Below are 16,988 nucleotides of genomic sequence, written 5' to 3'. Positions count from 1 at the left end.
GAGATGAATTAGGAAACCTTATCTCCACAGTGGTGGAGGAATAGATTTCAAGCTACAGGATTCGCAGATATCTGCAGTGAATGTTTTACTTTGAAAGTAGGTCAGAAGAATTCTAAAACGTATGCTGTTGTCTTGGTACCACTGACTAGAGCCTTCACAGCCACAGATCCCCTGTATGAGAGTGTAGAGCCTGTATAAGTGTTCTAAGAATGATGCTTAATGTGCAAACGCAGAGGAGAAGCTGCACAAAATGGCTTCCCCCATTCTACGTTGCTTTTCTACAGACATTATGAGAAGTAGCTGAAAGATGGGTCCTGTTGTGGCGTAACCACTCATCTGCTACTGTGCCATCGCATTTTCTAAATACATGGCGTGAAGAGTGAGGGAAAACCCAAGAAACAAACAAGATGTTTGCTTGATATCAGATTTAAAAGCAGTGGCGGCCGGCATGGTCCGCAGGTGGTAAGTTGGGTGTGGGTGCTAGAGCAGAATTTTCTGTTTGAAAATCAATCGGGTTTTTAAAAAGCTCTGGTTTGTCTATTTGTCAAAACTAATATTAATCATTAATTATTAATTACTTGTTTTGTGTAATTGTTTTATACTGATCAACATGTGTGTATTAACAAGAGAGAACTACACGTGGGAACGCGTATGTGTGCTAATTAATAACGTGTACGTTTACATGTTTAAATGTTGCTGAGTGCTGTTTATTTTAAAGCACAAAACGCTTTTGAATTAATGTTTTTTTTTTGTGTTGCAGAGGCTAGATAATTACAGACACATAAGGGTATTTGTGGGGTTAACACTGTTTAATCACTATGCTGTGGTAACGTTGTTTTTTGTCTCTTTCAATTAAGATGGTCTATTGTGGCCTATTGTGGCCTAACAAAACATGGCTGCCGTTTGCAGCCTAGTCTCGAGTGAGAGTTTGTGCTGGAAAAGGCCTTGCTGAATATGGATGCAAGTCATCTGACCACAGTCTTCGCCTGGTTAAAATTTTCCGTGAGGACAGCAGCGTTGGGCCGGCATCCAAAAGGCTTCTGAGTAACCTTGGAGGACAATGGAGCCGTATTAAATGAACTCTGAGCTCACCAGAGGAAATGTGGATGTTGAGAAGATACTTTTAATATTCAGTTCCTGTTCTGTCTTTTTATTTTTGTGATTTTTCCTGAGCGGAGATTTTCCAAATGTAGCGATGCTACATCCTTTCCTTCTCGCTTTGCTCAGAGGTTCAGCGGACGCGATGAATACTTTTTGTTTCTTTCCTTTGTTCAGAACACTATAAAAATTGTTAGCCTAGAGAGGGTTTTTGCCACTTTGCCATTTTTCTTCTCAAGCCTGCGTTGGTGAGGATCGATGCTGAAAGGACGGCGACTCGAGAGACTTTTACTGAGAGACCTGTCCTGACCCATTCTGACATTTAGCTAGAATAGGTAACTATGAGAATGATGATTTATTCTGATTGACTTTCTTTGACTAATTTTAGATAAAGTACCATAACTTTGAATACGGTGTTGGTTATTATTTCTTGTCAATTATTGAGTACTCTATTTTGATTATTGTTGTATAGATTGTTTAGATTATGTTACAGGACAGTTACAATAACCAGGTCTTATCGACCTCGATATAGATGCGGGGTGTTTAGGAGTTTTCTTTCCACAGGTTCAGTGCTGGTAGAGTATTTGAGCGTATGTTAGTGAAATGGGCCCTAGTGTATGATGAGTGTATGTGCGTGTAACTGTGAAATTACTCTATCCGTGGAAGTGGGGATATTTTATGCACCCAGATCTCTATCAATTTCCTGGTAGCAGAGGATGGTTATTGATGATTGTCTTGATCTGATTAGATTGCTTGTACATTAGCTTATTGATTATTGATTGATGTTGGTATATGTACTAATACTATATGTTGGAGTCGTCATGTTGAGTTATATGTAGTGCTTCTGGAATTTGGGAGCTAGTAGCAGTTCCGTAGTAGGGCAGAGGGAAGTATATGCTGCTCTCGGGAAAGACGGGATTGTAGGGAAAAAAAACGTGTGACAATTGAAGTTGCGCGTCACATTGTCTGGGTTCGGAATCAGTGACATTGTCGTATGTTACTATTAGAATATATTTCTGGTAAATAAGGAGTGCGTATGGTAGTGAAGGTTATCTGTGAAACTCTGGTCTTAAGTCCCAGGGATCCGTAAGGTTCACCGTTAAAGCTTATCGCGGGAGAAGTAATAGGTATTCTCTGAGCTTGTTTGAGGAACTGGGCAGAGGTAAGCTGCTTGGTTAACGTGTGTTATAATTCTGTAGTGGGACAGATTGTTCGCTGTTCTCGGGAAGCACGATTCTGTGTGTATGTACTATATTTTCTTGTATGAATGTGCGTGAATGCATATACATTTAGTTGATTGTAAGACTCTTTGGACAAGTCCTAGAGGAAACAGTTAATGAATGTATGAAAGTCCGTTGTTCTTGTGAAATAGATTTTCTTTACTATTCTGTGGTTAGCGAAGCAGACAATGGAGATGTTTATATGTTGTAACTAATAGATTTTGTAGAAGTTTTGACACGAAGTCTACTGAAGAGTTTTGTAAAGGAGGGGTAGACGAGTGACAGGAGACAGAGCAGAGACTGCAGCGGCTGCTGACGTCATAGAGACCGCGCTCTGATTGGATAGTGGATCAGAATAGTGCTCGCGCTAGGATTGGTGTGTTGGTGTGAGCCGCGCAAGGATTGGAAGAGCTATTCTAGTGACGTAGACGCTCCAGGATTGGTGCGTTAGTGTGAGTCGCGCTGTTATTGGCTTAAAAATCGTATTGTATATTTATAATACGGAAGGGATTAGAAAGTTTTGGTAAACGCTAAAATGTATTACCAAGAAGAGAAAAAGAAGAAAACATTCTTTGGAAGAATTAAAAGGTGGTTTGACAAGGATAAAGATGTTAAGACGAGAGAGGGTGAATTGTTACCTCCAGCGAAAACACCTGCATCCTTCATGGCTGCAAGATATGGGTATCATACCTGTATATGGTTGGAGAACTGGGTTAGGTATACCAAAGAGGATGGTGTTCTAGCATTTCCAGAACATGGTTCATTTAATCTGGCCGTGTTGAGAAATTTACGGGAAAAGATGTTATGTCTTGACCCAAAACCAAGGCCGACACAATTTGAGGCTTTAGTGGAATGGGAAGAGGAAGTACATGAGCGAGAAAAGCAGAGGTCTGGAGGACATTACAGGCATATGTTCGGGAGGAGACATGATCGTGAAACTCATCATGATCGAATGAAAAGATGGCGAGATGCTAGTATGTCAGAGGGATTATATCCTATGAGAACAGTTGAAGAGGGAGCAGAAAGGGTTCCTGAGGCTGAAGTGAGAAGATATGGAGTTAATGAGTATGAGGATGAGGTCTTGAATGACATGATTTACAAGAGACCACCTCCATATAGACCAGAACCAGAAGAGAGCACACCAATTGTTTCTCCGATAAGAGATACAGTGTGTATCACTGAGACAGAAAATGTGACACCTGAGTTAAGAAGTGGTAATCCTTTCAGGGAGAGAGAGAATCGATGTGGTAACGGGAATACAAGAGAATTAGCCAGAACTACATCAGAGTTAACTGAAAAGATTAGGGAGTTAACAAAGAATCTGGAAGCTGTTACGGTACCTGTAACTATAGGTCTGATAATGCCTGTGTTTGATAACCAGAGGACAGGTGAAAATGGTTTGGTGATTCCATTTGTTGGGAATAAGTTAACAAGTTCAGCTGGTCCCTCAGGAGATTCAGGAAGAAGGACGGAGAGTAGTGATCTGAGACAATCCAGACATGACACATGTAGTGAAAGACTGGATGCTAGTGAAGCTAGTTGTTCAGGGATGCCGATTTTAGAACCGCAAAAGAAAGTGATTCCAGTGAGAAAAACTACTGAAATTACAGCTGAAGATTTGAATGATTGGATGAAAGTTCTTCAGAAGAGGGATAAAGATTCACAAGCAATTGATGTGGCTAGGTTACGTGTAGAATTAGAAGAGCTTGTAGCAGGGACAGTTCCAACAGAGATTCTTAAAAATCATCACGAAGGTGAGCTGTTGTTTATGTGTAAAAACATTACCTGGAGAGCGAGAAATACACATGATAGGTTAAGAGCAATAGCGAATGAACAGGGAGTTGACATTGATAAGGTGAAAGCTTTGCAAAAGTCTTACAGGATGGATTTTACAGACAAAGACATTGAAAATCTGAATGGTGCTGGTAGAACAGGACAGATTAAAGAAATGGTCGCATTGTTGCGAAGATGGGGTGATGTAGAAAAGTGGAAGGATAGGTGGTACAAGAAAAGAGAAGAATCAGAGGATAGGACTTATTCAGCATTTCCTGTGAGAGAAAAGGAGAAACCAGTGGATAATTATCCTATGAGAGAAATACCTGGAGGAGGATATGTACATGTTCCATGGACCAGACAGGATATTTTATCATTTACGAATGATTTTCCTCGATTGAGAGAAAAGCCCGTCGAGTGGTATAGGCAGGTAGATAGGTTTGTGAAATTGTCAAAAGTGCTGTGGATTGACCTGAATAGTCTGTTTGATATAATTGTTCCAGCAGACTTGTGGACTGAGTGTAAAATAGTTGTGAGTTGGCCTACTGAGGAATATCCAAGAGATCCGAGAACAGGAGCACCAGATTCAGAGGTAATGAGAAAGTATGAACAGGTGATGGTATACCTGAAGAGTAAGGTACCTCCAAAAGAGACAGACTGGGTTAAAATAGATCGAACACAACAGGAAGCAAAAGAATCAGTTCATGCTTTTTACGAGAGGCTGATACTGGCTTTTAAACAATTCAGTGGAGATGAACACCTGGGTGACAAAGATTTGAGTCATTTTGTATACAGATTTGTATATGGCCTGAGACCTGAGATTAGTGAGAGAATTCGTGAACACACAGTGGACTGGCAGAGTAAGAAAATAGATGAGATTCTGAGACATGCGAAATACTTCAGTGATGAAATTGAAGCAAAGCAGAGAAAGCTGAAAGAGAAAGCAATGTGGGCACAAGTGAAGGTTGCGGAAAGACAGGAAGCACAGTTGGTGGAACAGGCGAATAGTGCAGGAAATAATGCAGGGAATAGACCTAGATATGCAGGAAAAGGAAAGGGGAATCTTGAGGAAGCTAAAAAAAAGTTCCCATGTCACAACTGTGGCCAACTGGGACATTGGAGATCTGAGTGTACCAATCCACCATTAGTGAATAATGAGGGAAAATCCTTGAATCAACAGGTGCAGAACGAAGGAAATAATCAACAGCAACAACAACAGAAAGTTGTGAGACAGCAGAGTCAAGAGCCAAAACCGCCCTTGCCGCAGAATAGAGGGTCACAAAAGTATAATCAGGATTCAGGATTCTACAATGATGAACAGGTAAACAAACAAAGGCGTTCTAACCAGGTACAACAGTACTTGTTAAAGAATGAAGGGAGTGAGTCTGAGGGTGATTGACGGTGCCGAAGAGAGGAGGAAGAGTGCATACTTGGTGCAACTCTAGAAATAGACCAGGCAGGACCATTTGTAGATGGGAAAATAAATGAAGAAAGTGTTACTTTTTTGGTAGACACAGGTGCGACAAGATCAACTGTCAGGTCAACAGATATTAGAAATCTTCCTCTCTCGGATGAAGCAATCCAAGTAGTTGGTGTAGCTAATACACAAATCAGGACACGTCTTACTGAACCGGTAAGAGTACAAATAGGGAAATTTTCAGACATGCACAGATTTATCGTCTGTGACACTAGTCCAGTGAACCTGTTAGGTAGGGATCTGTTGTGCAAAATGAACTGCACAATTTTCTGTACACCGGATGGAATAGCTTTTGAGACACCAGATGAGGATGTTTTGTACCGAATGACTCTAGGAAATAGAGAAAGTGAAATGGTTGGTGCATTTGCTGTGTTTAATCCGGAGGATTTGCCTCAAGAGCTGAGAGACACAGTGAAAAGGGCAGTTTGGGATTTTACTGGAGAGGATGTGGGATTGATGAATAATGTAGATCCTGTGAAAATTTCAGTGAAAAAGGGAATTACTTATCCTAACATTCCTCAGTACAAAATGACACCAGAAATAATTGAAGGAATAACTCCTATAATTGAAAAAATGATTCAGCAGGGAGTTCTGAGAGAACTACTGAGTAGCCCGTGTAATTCACCGATAATGGGGCTAAAGAAACCTAATGGAAAGTTTAGGATTGTGCAGGATTTGAGAAACATTAACCAAATTGTGGTGGCATGTTGTCCTATCGTGCCAAATCCATCAGTGATTTTGTATCAGATTCCACATGATGCTGAATGGTATACAGTGATTGATATGTGTCATGCTTTCTTTTCAATTCCATTGCATCATGACAGCCAGCCGATTTTTGCATTTAGATTTGGCCAGCGTATTTTAGCATGGTGTCGTATCCCACAGGGGTATACAGAGAGTCCTTTGATATTCAATCAGTTATTGAAAAAGTCATTGGAGAGTTTGATCATGCCTGAAAACTCAGTACTAGTGCAGTATATTGATGACCTACTTGTGGCATCAAAGACACGTGAAGCTTGTGAAGTAGATACCATAGCTTTACTGAATCATCTGGCGGATGTAGGGTTAAAGGTATCTCCAGCCAAATTGCAATTCTGCAAGAAAGAGGTGCATTATCTTGGACATAATATTGAAAAAGGTCTGAGAAAGGTGACTGATGACAGGATCAAAATCATCAGGGGAATGAAAGCTCCAAAGACCCAGAGGGAAGTGAGAATGTTCCTGGGTATGGTGGGTTATTGTCGTCAGTGGATAATTAATTTTTCTCTGATAGCAAAGCCACTGATTAAGCTGACAAAAAGTGAGATGACAGACCCATTGGAACTAGATGCAGAACAAATGGCAGCATTTGAAGAGCTGAAGAACAGAATGTGTGAGGCCCCAGCTTTGGGTATGCCTGACTACGAAAAAGAGTTTGAATTGTACTGCAGTGAGAGGAATGGATGTGCACTTTCAGTGTTAATTCAGAAGCATGGACAGCTGAGGAGGCCTATTGCGTACTTCTCATCGACGCTTGACCCTGTAGCTGTAGGTTTACCAGGTTGTTTGAGATCTGTGGCTGCAACATGCAGAAGCCTGGAACAAAGTGAGGGGATCATAATGGGATATCCTGTAAGGGTATTCGTACCTCATAATGTGGCAATTCTTTTGACAAGAAGCAGAACCCAGTACATGTCACATAGTCGGCTGACTAAATATGAGAAAGTGATTCTGGGAGCATCAAATGTGACTCTTGAAAGATGTGTAAATGTGAATCCAGCGACATTGTTGCCGGATATTGAAAATGTGGGTGTGAAAACAGAAGATGATCACAATTGTTTGGATGTGCTTGATTACTGTACAAAACCGAGACCAGACATAAGGGATCTTCCCTTGCATGAGAGTGATCATGTGTTGTTTGTGGATGGATCATGCCTGAGGAATGATGAGGGTGTGCTGTGTGCAGCATATGCAGTGTGCAAGGTTTCAGAGGTTATGGAAGAATCACCATTGAAAGGAGTGAAATCTGCGCAAGTTGCTGAATTAGTGGCATTGACAAAAGCTTGTGAAATTGGGAAAGATTTGAGGACGACTGTGATGACTGATAGTCAGTATGGATTTGGAGTTGTGCATGATTTTGGCCAGCTTTGGCTACAAAGAGGTTTCTTGACGTCGAGTGGGACTCCAATAAAGAATGCTGAAATGATTGGGAAATTACTTGAAGCGATACAGTTGCCTAAAGAGTTAGCAGTTGTGAAGTGTGCTGCTCATGGACAAGGAGATGATTTTGTGACAGTTGGAAATCGATATGCCAATGACATTGCACAATATTGTGCAAAGAATAACCAGTCCATTAATCGGGAACGAGAAAGTGAAATGTCTTTTTGTTCTGTGATGTTTACTAATGTCCTAGAGACGTGGGATGAAGTGAAACAGTTGCAGGATGAGGCAGGAAAGGAAGAAAAGAAAGACTGGATTAAGGCAGGTTGTGCCCCGAGAGAAACAGACCATGTTTGGGTCTATAGAGATGGCAGACCAGTAATGCTGAACTCCATGCTGTCGTCAATGGCAAGGATGTATCATGGCCAGGGACATTTGGGAAGGGATGCGATGATCAGGTCGTTTAAGCAGACCTGGTACAATGCAAAGTTCAGGACAATTGCAGAGAGCATCTGTCAAAGATGTTTGATTTGCCAGCAATTTAACACTGGGAAAAAGACAGTGGTGAGTCTGGGAACAATAGGCAGAGAAGGAGGTCCTTTTACAAGAATGCAGATTGATTTCATTGAAATGCCCCAAGTGAACAGACTGAGGTATGTTCTAGTGGTAGTCTGTTTGTTTTCAAGATGGGTGGAGGCCTATCCGACTAGGAGAAATGATGGAATAACAGTGGCAAAGTTACTGTTAAGAGAGTTGATTCCTAGGTACGGGTTTCCAGTAACGATTGAGTCTGATAGAGGTGGACACTTCTATAATGAACTCATGAGTTTGATTTGTGAAGCATTGAGCATACAGCAGAAGCTACATTGTGCATACAGGCCAGAGGCTTCTGGTGTTGTTGAGCAGATAAATGGCACAATCAAAAACAGGATTGGTAAGATGTGTTTAGCCACTGGCATGAAATGGCCAGATGTCTTGCCTCTAGTGCTAATGACTATTAGATCTACTCCAGATAGAACTACTGGTTTAAGTCCGCACGAAATCATAATGGGACGTGCAATGCGACATGCATATGTACCTGCAAATAAGTTGATGACAATAACTGATGACATGATTTTGGATTACTGTAAAGGCCTGGCTGACGCAGTTCATTCTGTGTTTCACCAGGTTGGAGAAGAAGCTACCACACTTGAGAAGAAGCAAGCTCATGATCTGAGTCCAGGGGACTGGGTGAGGATTAAGGTGCACAGAAGAAGAAATTGCTTGGTTCCAAGGTGGGGAAGGCCGAGACAAGTCATTCTAACTACGACAACTGCAGTAAAGTGTGCTGGTGTGAAAAATTGGGTGCATGCGAGTCATACTCTGAGAGTTTCAAACCCGAAGGACGGAACTGGTAAGGAGTATTTTGAAGAGTCAGATTCTAGTGATGATGAAGAAACAGAATCAGTAAAAGAGTCAGAGAAGACTTCAAGAGAACCATTGAAAGTCTTGGAAAAAAGATCAGATTCTGTGAAAGAGCCTGAAGTTCCGAAAAGCAGTGAAGAAAAAAGAAAAGAAAAGAGCAATTCCACAGAGACTACTCCTGAATCAGAAGAGGAGGAGATTGAAGAACCACTTGAGATTATACCTGAAGAAGGAGGGTCAGAAGAAGATAGAGAGGGACAGATTGCGGAAGACCCCCGAGGAGGTGTAGGGAACATTCTTGATAAGCTAGGTAAAGGGACAAGTAGACAGCAGGAAGATTGCGTGTCGGAGACCCGAGGAGGGACAGAAATAGGGAAGTCTCAAACAGTGGTGAAAAAGACTGTGGAGCGAAAGAGAACTGCTGAAGAACAAGAGGCATTTGAGACAGAATCGGATGAAAGTGAAAATGAGAAATCAGAGGGTCGAGTTCTGAGAAAGAGAACTTGGATTGGAGAGAGAAATAATACAGAAACAAGACCGAAAAAGGTTGTGAGAGGAGATCTTTGGCCTAACAACAGAATAAAGAGGCTGAGATACAGACTGATAAGAGCGAGTAACTCGAAAGCTGAACAAGTGAATGAAGTATCGAGTCAGAATCCAGTAAAAGGTGAAAAGAGAAAAGAGTCAAAAGAACAAGAACCAGAAGGGATCAAGAGAATAAGAAAACCTAACCAGAAGTATAGGTCGCCAGAATGGACGTACGTGGCACTGTCTGAAGGTGAAGAGGCAGAAAGTCAAGGAAATCCAGAGGAGACCGTACGAGAAGTGGTTGAAGAAGATACAGGTGAAATCCTGAAAGTAATCTTGACTGACATTGATGAAAAGTCGGATACTGAGGATATTGTTGGAGATCTAATACAATTTGATGTCGAAGAAGTTGGAGTGAAGAATGATGAATATCCAAACTGAGTAAACAAAAGAAATCACTTGGAGAAAGTGGAAAAGAGAAGAAACTGAAATTGATTGTTTGAAGTAATCCAAATTAGAGTCTCAAGTAGTGGAGTAGTAGAGGTTAAGTCAAAAGACACGGTCAAAGTAGTAAAATGGCTAACACAGAGAACAACCAAAGTAGATGTGCCTTCTTAAAAAGATGGTGTAGAATGTGCTGCTGCTGTACTGGATTATTAATGCTAATATGGGGTGTTTTAGTTTTATTAGTTACCTTTAGAGTTACATTAGACACTTTAGGAATACACACTGAGAATGTGACTTTTGCAGAGAAGAGTTCACAAAAAGTGGTTCCAACTAGAATTAGTAATACTTACGTACATAAAGATAGGTCAATTAATGATTTTTCTAGTAATGTTTTCTCAAAGCTGTTGTACGAATATGTGAAAACAATGGAAGTTAGGGATTGCTACGTTTGTATGCAATTACCTGCATCCGTTTCAGAGGGTGTTACTTATCATCATTTACCAGCTACGTATGGAATTTCTTGTAGTGTGTTGAGTAGTGTTTTTTATTTGCTAGGGAAAATAGATTATAAGATGTCTAACAAAGATAGTATTTTTGGGCACTTGCCAATGAACAAAGAGCTGAATCCAGCTAAAGAAGCTAACATTTTTGGTGAGATTTTTATTGAAAAAGAAGAATTAACATTAGATTACATTTTTAAGAATAATTTAACTTGCAGTCTGAAAGAAGAGGAGAAAGCTTTCCTAAATATGGTAGAGGAAAGGAGATTGAGCATGCATGAGAAAGCAGGGAAATATAAAGTGAGTGAGACAATTTGGGACATTGAGATGGGAAAAGAATTGAGAAATGGGGTTAGTCCAACTTTAGCTCTAGATGCACCACAGAAGGGTAAGTTGTGCATCACAAGAAGGAAATCTCAATATGATACATACTTTGTTGGGACTAGTGAATGTCATGATACATACTTCATTGCAACAGGATGGGGTTTCAGAGGTGGAGAAGATACAATTTTTCCAGGAGTGTATTATGTTTGTGGGAACAAGGCTTATTACAAGTTGCCTGACCATTGGTATGGCACGTGTTATGTGGGCCTGGTCTTTCCAAAGATCTTTCATATAGATAGAATAGAAGATGTAGAACATATTAATTTACTAATGCGTTTCAAGAGAGAAACTTGGTCTGAAATAGTAGGTGACATTTTTGGAGCTTTAATTCCAGCAGTGGGAATTTCTTTAAATGCTCATGGGATTCGGAAACTGTCAACAGTGGTGGATCGCTTGTCGACAAATACCGCTGGAGGGTTTCTTTTGGTGAATACGGAGTTGATTGCCGTACGTGCCATGTCAATGCAAAATCGACTTGCCCTTGATATTCTATTAGCCAAAGAGGGTGGAGTTTGTGGAATGCTGAAAGTTCAACATTGTTGCACTTACATTCCTGACGAAAGCAAAGACCTGAAGGTCTATATCAAAAATTACCGATTTGCATGAAGAATTAGTACCACTTGAAGCTGAAAGTATTTGGACTAAATTAGCTAATAAGGTGATAGCTGTTAAGAGTTTTATTGCAAAAATAGGTAGTACTATTATAGGTAAGATATTGTTTCCTTTATCTTGTATAATTGTTGCTTTATTGATACTTAGATTAGTGTGTTTGTGTTGTAAAAACAGGGGAGGGAAAAAGAGATTAATTAAAAGGAATAATGAAAAGAGAAATAAAAGGTTGAAAAGAGAACCACAAGAAATTGAGTTGGAAGAATTGAGGGAGAGTGTCTACTTAGAAACAAAGAGGGATGATGAAAGAGTGACTGGTGTGTAGTGTTGTGTAAGGAGAAAAAGACATTTCCAATTTCTCCTAAAATGGGACTAAAATTTCACTAATTTTTTTTTTGTGTTTTTTGGGTTATTTGGTGATAAAATCACCAAAGGGGGGATTGCTAGAGCAGAATTTTCTGTTTGAAAATCAATCGGGTTTTTAAAAAGCTCTGGTTTGTCTATTTGTCAAAACTAATATTAATCATTAATTATTAATTACTTGTTTTGTGTAAGTGTTTTATACTGATCAACATGTGTGTATTAACAAGAGAGAACTACACGTGGGAACGCGTATGTGTGCTAATTAATAATAACGTGTACGTTTACATGTTTAAATGTTGCTGAGTGCTGTTTATTTTAAAGCACAAAACGCTTTTGAATTAATGTTTTTTTTTTGTGTTGCAGAGGCTAGATAATTACAGACACATAAGGGTATTAGTGGGGTTAACACTGTTTAATCACTATGCTGTGGTAACGTTGTTTTTTGTCTCTTTCAATTAAGATGGTCTATTGTGGCCTATTGTGGCCTAACAAAACATGGCTGCCGTTTGCAGCCTAGTCTCGAGTGAGAGTTTGTGATGGAAAAGGCCTTGCTGAATATGGATGCAAGTCATCTGACCACAGTCTTCGCCTGGTTAAAATTTTCCGTGAGGACAGCAGCGTTGGGCCGGCATCCAAAAGGCTTCTGAGTAACCTTGGAGGACAATGGAGCCGTATTAAATGAACTCTGAGCTCACCAGAGGAAATGTGGATGTTGAGAAGATACTTTTAATATTCAGTTCCTGTTCTGTCTTTTTATTTTTGTGATTTTTCCTGAGCGGAGATTTTCCAAATGTAGCGATGCTACATCCTTTCCTTCTCGCTTTGCTCAGAGGTTCAGCGGACGCGATGAATACTTTTTGTTTCTTTCCTTTGTTCAGAACACTATAAAAATTGTTAGCCTAGAGAGGGTTTTTGCCACTTTGCCATTTTTCTTCTCAAACCTGCGTTGGTGAGGATCGATGCTGAAAGGACGGCGACTCGAGAGACTTTTACTGAGAGACCTGTCCTGACCCATTCTGACATTTAGCTAGAATAGGTAACTATGAGAATGATGATTTATTCTGATTGACTTTCTTTGACTAATTTTAGATAAAGTACCATAACTTTGAATACGGTGTTGGTTATTATTTCTTGTCAATTATTGAGTACTCTATTTTGATTATTGTTGTATAGATTGTTTAGATTATGTTACAGGACAGTTACAATAACCAGGTCTTATCGACCTCGATATAGATGCGGGGTGTTTAGGAGTTTTCTTTCCACAGGTTCAGTGCTGGTAGAGTATTTGAGCGTATGTTAGTGAAATGGGCCCTAGTGTATGATGAGTGTATGTGCGTGTAACTGTGAAATTACTCTATCCGTGAAAGTGGGGATATTTTATGCACCCAGATCTCTATCACGGGCACACGGGGTGGTGAGTGGAGCCCTACGAAGGAGGAAACACAATGTAAAAAAAAAAAAAATAACAGAATAAACACTTACCTTGCCGCGCCGGGTCCTGCATCTCTGCTCCTGCTCTCCTCGTAGGAATGAGGCACAGGAAGCACAGCCAGGCTCCCCTGACCTGGTTCGACGCTCAACCAAGGAATGGGGGCCTGGGCATGTTCTGCATGCGGGCTGTAATGCATCCTGAATGGGAAATGGTGAAAGTGTGCATGACTGGTTTGGGTGGCCCGAGAGGGCAGAGCAAACAGTCATTGCACACTTAGGAATGGGCAAACCACTCCTCCCCTGCCCTGCTCCGAGAGCAGAACAGATAAGCCCGCAAAGGAAACATAAAATTATACTAAAGTTATCATTTTATGTTTCCTTCACAGTGCACAGCTTAAACGCAGTGGGGCGACGTTCCTCCACCATAGCCTGGAAGAAGGTTGGGAGAGCAGCAGAAAGCCAGTAATAGATTTAGAGGGTGATGTACAGAAAAAGGTAACCAAATATCAAACAGTTTTGTGAGTATACATTTCATGCAGGTCTCACATAGCCCCTCTTTTCCAGCAAAGCTGGTCTATGAAGTCATTTTAGGGGGGCATCATAGTCTGGCAATATAAAACACAGAACTGTAAAAAGGCTTTTCCCATCGAGGGGTATTTTGTGGCATGTGAGCTTTGCTCTCATTGTCTGTGATATCACTGGGAATGGCTTGGTGCTCGACAGCTGTTATGGATATGTAATTTGTTGTTATTGTTAATTGCCACCGTTCTAGCCCAATTTTCTACATGCTTTGAATTTCCTATTGTATCAGTCCATTAGCAGTGGTTGTTATACAGTGGAAAACGAAAACGTGTTATCCCACTTGTGGTAAATGGCCTTTGACCATTGTGTCTATGGCTGAGACAACAGGGCATCGATATCAGAGTGATGCAGGACAGTGCCTGCCATTCATCCTTTTGGACTCAAATGATAACCTCCTTGAAAATACTGTAAATATCAGTGGAGCTTACAACAAGCTACACATGTTTTGGTTCTTCTGATAGAAGAATAGCATTTTGTCACATTCACCCCTATGGTGCGAGGCGTGCATGATCAAGCGATCTGACGGAAACGTTTTGCTACCAGCTACAAGAATCTTACAGAATCTCATCCAGTCATCACAATTCTGCTATTGTCTACTTTATGGTGAATCAGAACAGAACAGGCAAAGGAAAATGCAGCCAAGGTGCAATCAATCACTGGCAGAAATATTATCTTACCAGTTACAAAGAGTTTCAACTGGATCCAGTTACAGAACAAGAGCAGTGTTTAGACTGCAGATTGTATCCATGGTGTGGCAACAATACAACTGCTGCCAACTAAATTGAAAACCAAGCGAAAAATACCCACTTCCGGTATGAAACTGACATTCACTGGAATAAACCCAACGTTCAGCAAATGTTCAAAACCAATAGGACATCAATTAGATTCAGTTGAAGCCATTTGTAACTGGAATTTGCATCAGGTAATGGTATGCTACGGATACTTAATGAGCAATATTAGACTGTAGCTACTAACAAGGGCTGGATGTATCAAGATACTGGTTGCAATTTTTTTTTCGCAATTTGCAACCCGTATTTTTGTGACCAGTGTTTGATTTTGCAAAACCGACCTAGGTGCTAATACGCTAGTTCACATAATTCCAATTTGGAGTGAATCGCTGTCTGACTTACCTAGTAAATTTTCATTAGGCAGGACCGGAAAGTGCGACTCAATCTGATTGACCACAATTACACTGATGATGGCATGCATGGGTCATCCGAACCCCATCCCTGTGATTGTCTTTGAAAAAATAAAACGTGTTTGCTTTTTAAAGCAGCCTGTCTTCCTTAAATGAAATGGAGTAAATTTTAAAAACAAAAAATGTTTTAATTTTGCAAATGTTTCAGTGATAGTTGGCAGTGGTCCTCCGAGCTGCAGTCTATTCTCCCTGCAACTTGCACCCCATGTCACAAACGGGTCCAAAGGGGTCCCCTTTCTTTTGGTGAGCCCTAGTTAGGAAAAGGTAACTTTTGAATGGCTTGATACATCTGGTATCGAATCGCAATATAGACAACATCCCCTTCCAACTTGCCATTTGGTATCTGTTAGGAGTCGATAACACTTTATCACCTCCTTAAGCTTGTACATGGGATATAATTCTTTCCAGTTGTAAACTCCCGAATTGATTGTTTGCGACTGCAAACAAGTTTAATACATCTGGTCCTAAATGCACCGGAAATAAAGTAGTAGGGTGGCCAGTAACCTGTAGATTTTTCTTCAAACAATGCACACCCTCCGGCTGAGATATCCCTCTGCTTGTACCAAATATCAGCATTAGCTGAGTGGAGCAGCCTCAACAGCACCTGCCTTTACAGACTTTCTCTTTTATCATGCCTTTGATATGAAAAGCACTACCTGCAGGGCATCACTTAAATTCCTAAGAAACCTCGGCGTGCCCTTTACAAGTCAAGTCACATGAGTACATGGGATCTTCCAAAGAGTGCTGCTAATCACATCAGAGGAGAAACATGTGATAGTTTAATGGAACAACAGTCTTAACAATTAGAATTACTCTAAAAATCACACATTGGCAATAAAGCACACGGTTCTTTACTTATAGTTCCTCAAATATTTCTAGACAACCATCCATCAATTTAAAGCCTATGGCTATGCGCAATGCACCAAAGCATAATTTCTTTCCGGTTGCAATTCCCTTTCACAGTATTTCAGAAAGGAGTATACAATCATTTCCATACGTACCAATCCAAGGAACGAAGAAATTGTACACCATTGCACCCTTGGGATCTAGGAAAATAATATAAAATAGCGAGGAGAGTAAGAATCGGCTTACAGGTACACATTTTTCATAAATAAAATATCTGATGGAAAAATAGATGTATATTCATGAAGTATTTTTATATTTATGGAAGAACTGTAAAAACAATTTGTACTGTTGAATTGTACAATCTGTTGACAGTGACTACTGACTTGAGGTAATGCAATGGCTCCACATTCTGCTGCCATGTTAAAGCCCCATTCATTGTCATTTCTGTTCACGTTTAACAAATTTGGTGAACTTATCACATTTAAATTGCTGCATGCGACAAGTTTTAGAGCAGAAAAGAGGGAAACTGTTGTTCTAGAGGAAATGAAATGTGAACAAGTGGCGCAGAAAATTGTTTGCATTTTTGTGTGGAATGGCTTGCTTAAGCTTAGGTGCGCATGGCCAAAAATATGATGTCCTATTTTAAACTATGAAAATATTTTATACTGCATATTTTTTGTTTTACGTGATACTTGGTATGGTTTTACTTAATTAAACAACAAAATATACCTACCTAGGTGAAGCTTAGGTATTCCTGATGTGATAAAGTCTTATTGGACTGGATGGCTATCAATGAGTGGGCACGCTTTGAGATGTATTCATCCTCCAATGGCGAGAGCTCACATGTCATTTTGTTAACATATTTCCTAAAGACTTGAAATGAGGTTGGGGTTCCCACAATTCATTTATTTATTAGGACTCTATACTGGACCATATATAGTCACTGTATAGGTCTATGTTTGTAGACAATTCAATCAGAAGCCTTTGAT

At 40.3% G+C, this 16,988-nt stretch overlaps 1 protein-coding gene across 1 annotated transcript in view; it reads right to left on the bottom strand.

Annotated features, from left to right (window-relative positions):
• The window catches only part of LOC146835028 (cytochrome P450 4B1-like), a 235,963-nt gene that overhangs the window by 159,430 nt on the left and 59,545 nt on the right, over window positions 1-16,988 (bottom strand). The window contains exon 3 of the mRNA XM_085602689.1: window positions 16,155-16,199. Coding sequence (XP_085458815.1) covers window positions 16,155-16,199 — 45 coding nt within the window. The remainder of the gene's footprint in view (window positions 1-16,154; window positions 16,200-16,988) is intronic.

The sequence above is a fragment of the Triturus cristatus genome, chromosome 4_2 (genome assembly GCF_964204655.1).
Source record: "Triturus cristatus chromosome 4_2, aTriCri1.1, whole genome shotgun sequence".
NCBI classification, from domain to species: Eukaryota; Metazoa; Chordata; class Amphibia; order Caudata; family Salamandridae; genus Triturus; species Triturus cristatus.
Note: the sequence above shows the minus strand (reverse complement) of the source record. Positions and strands in the feature narration are given on the sequence as shown.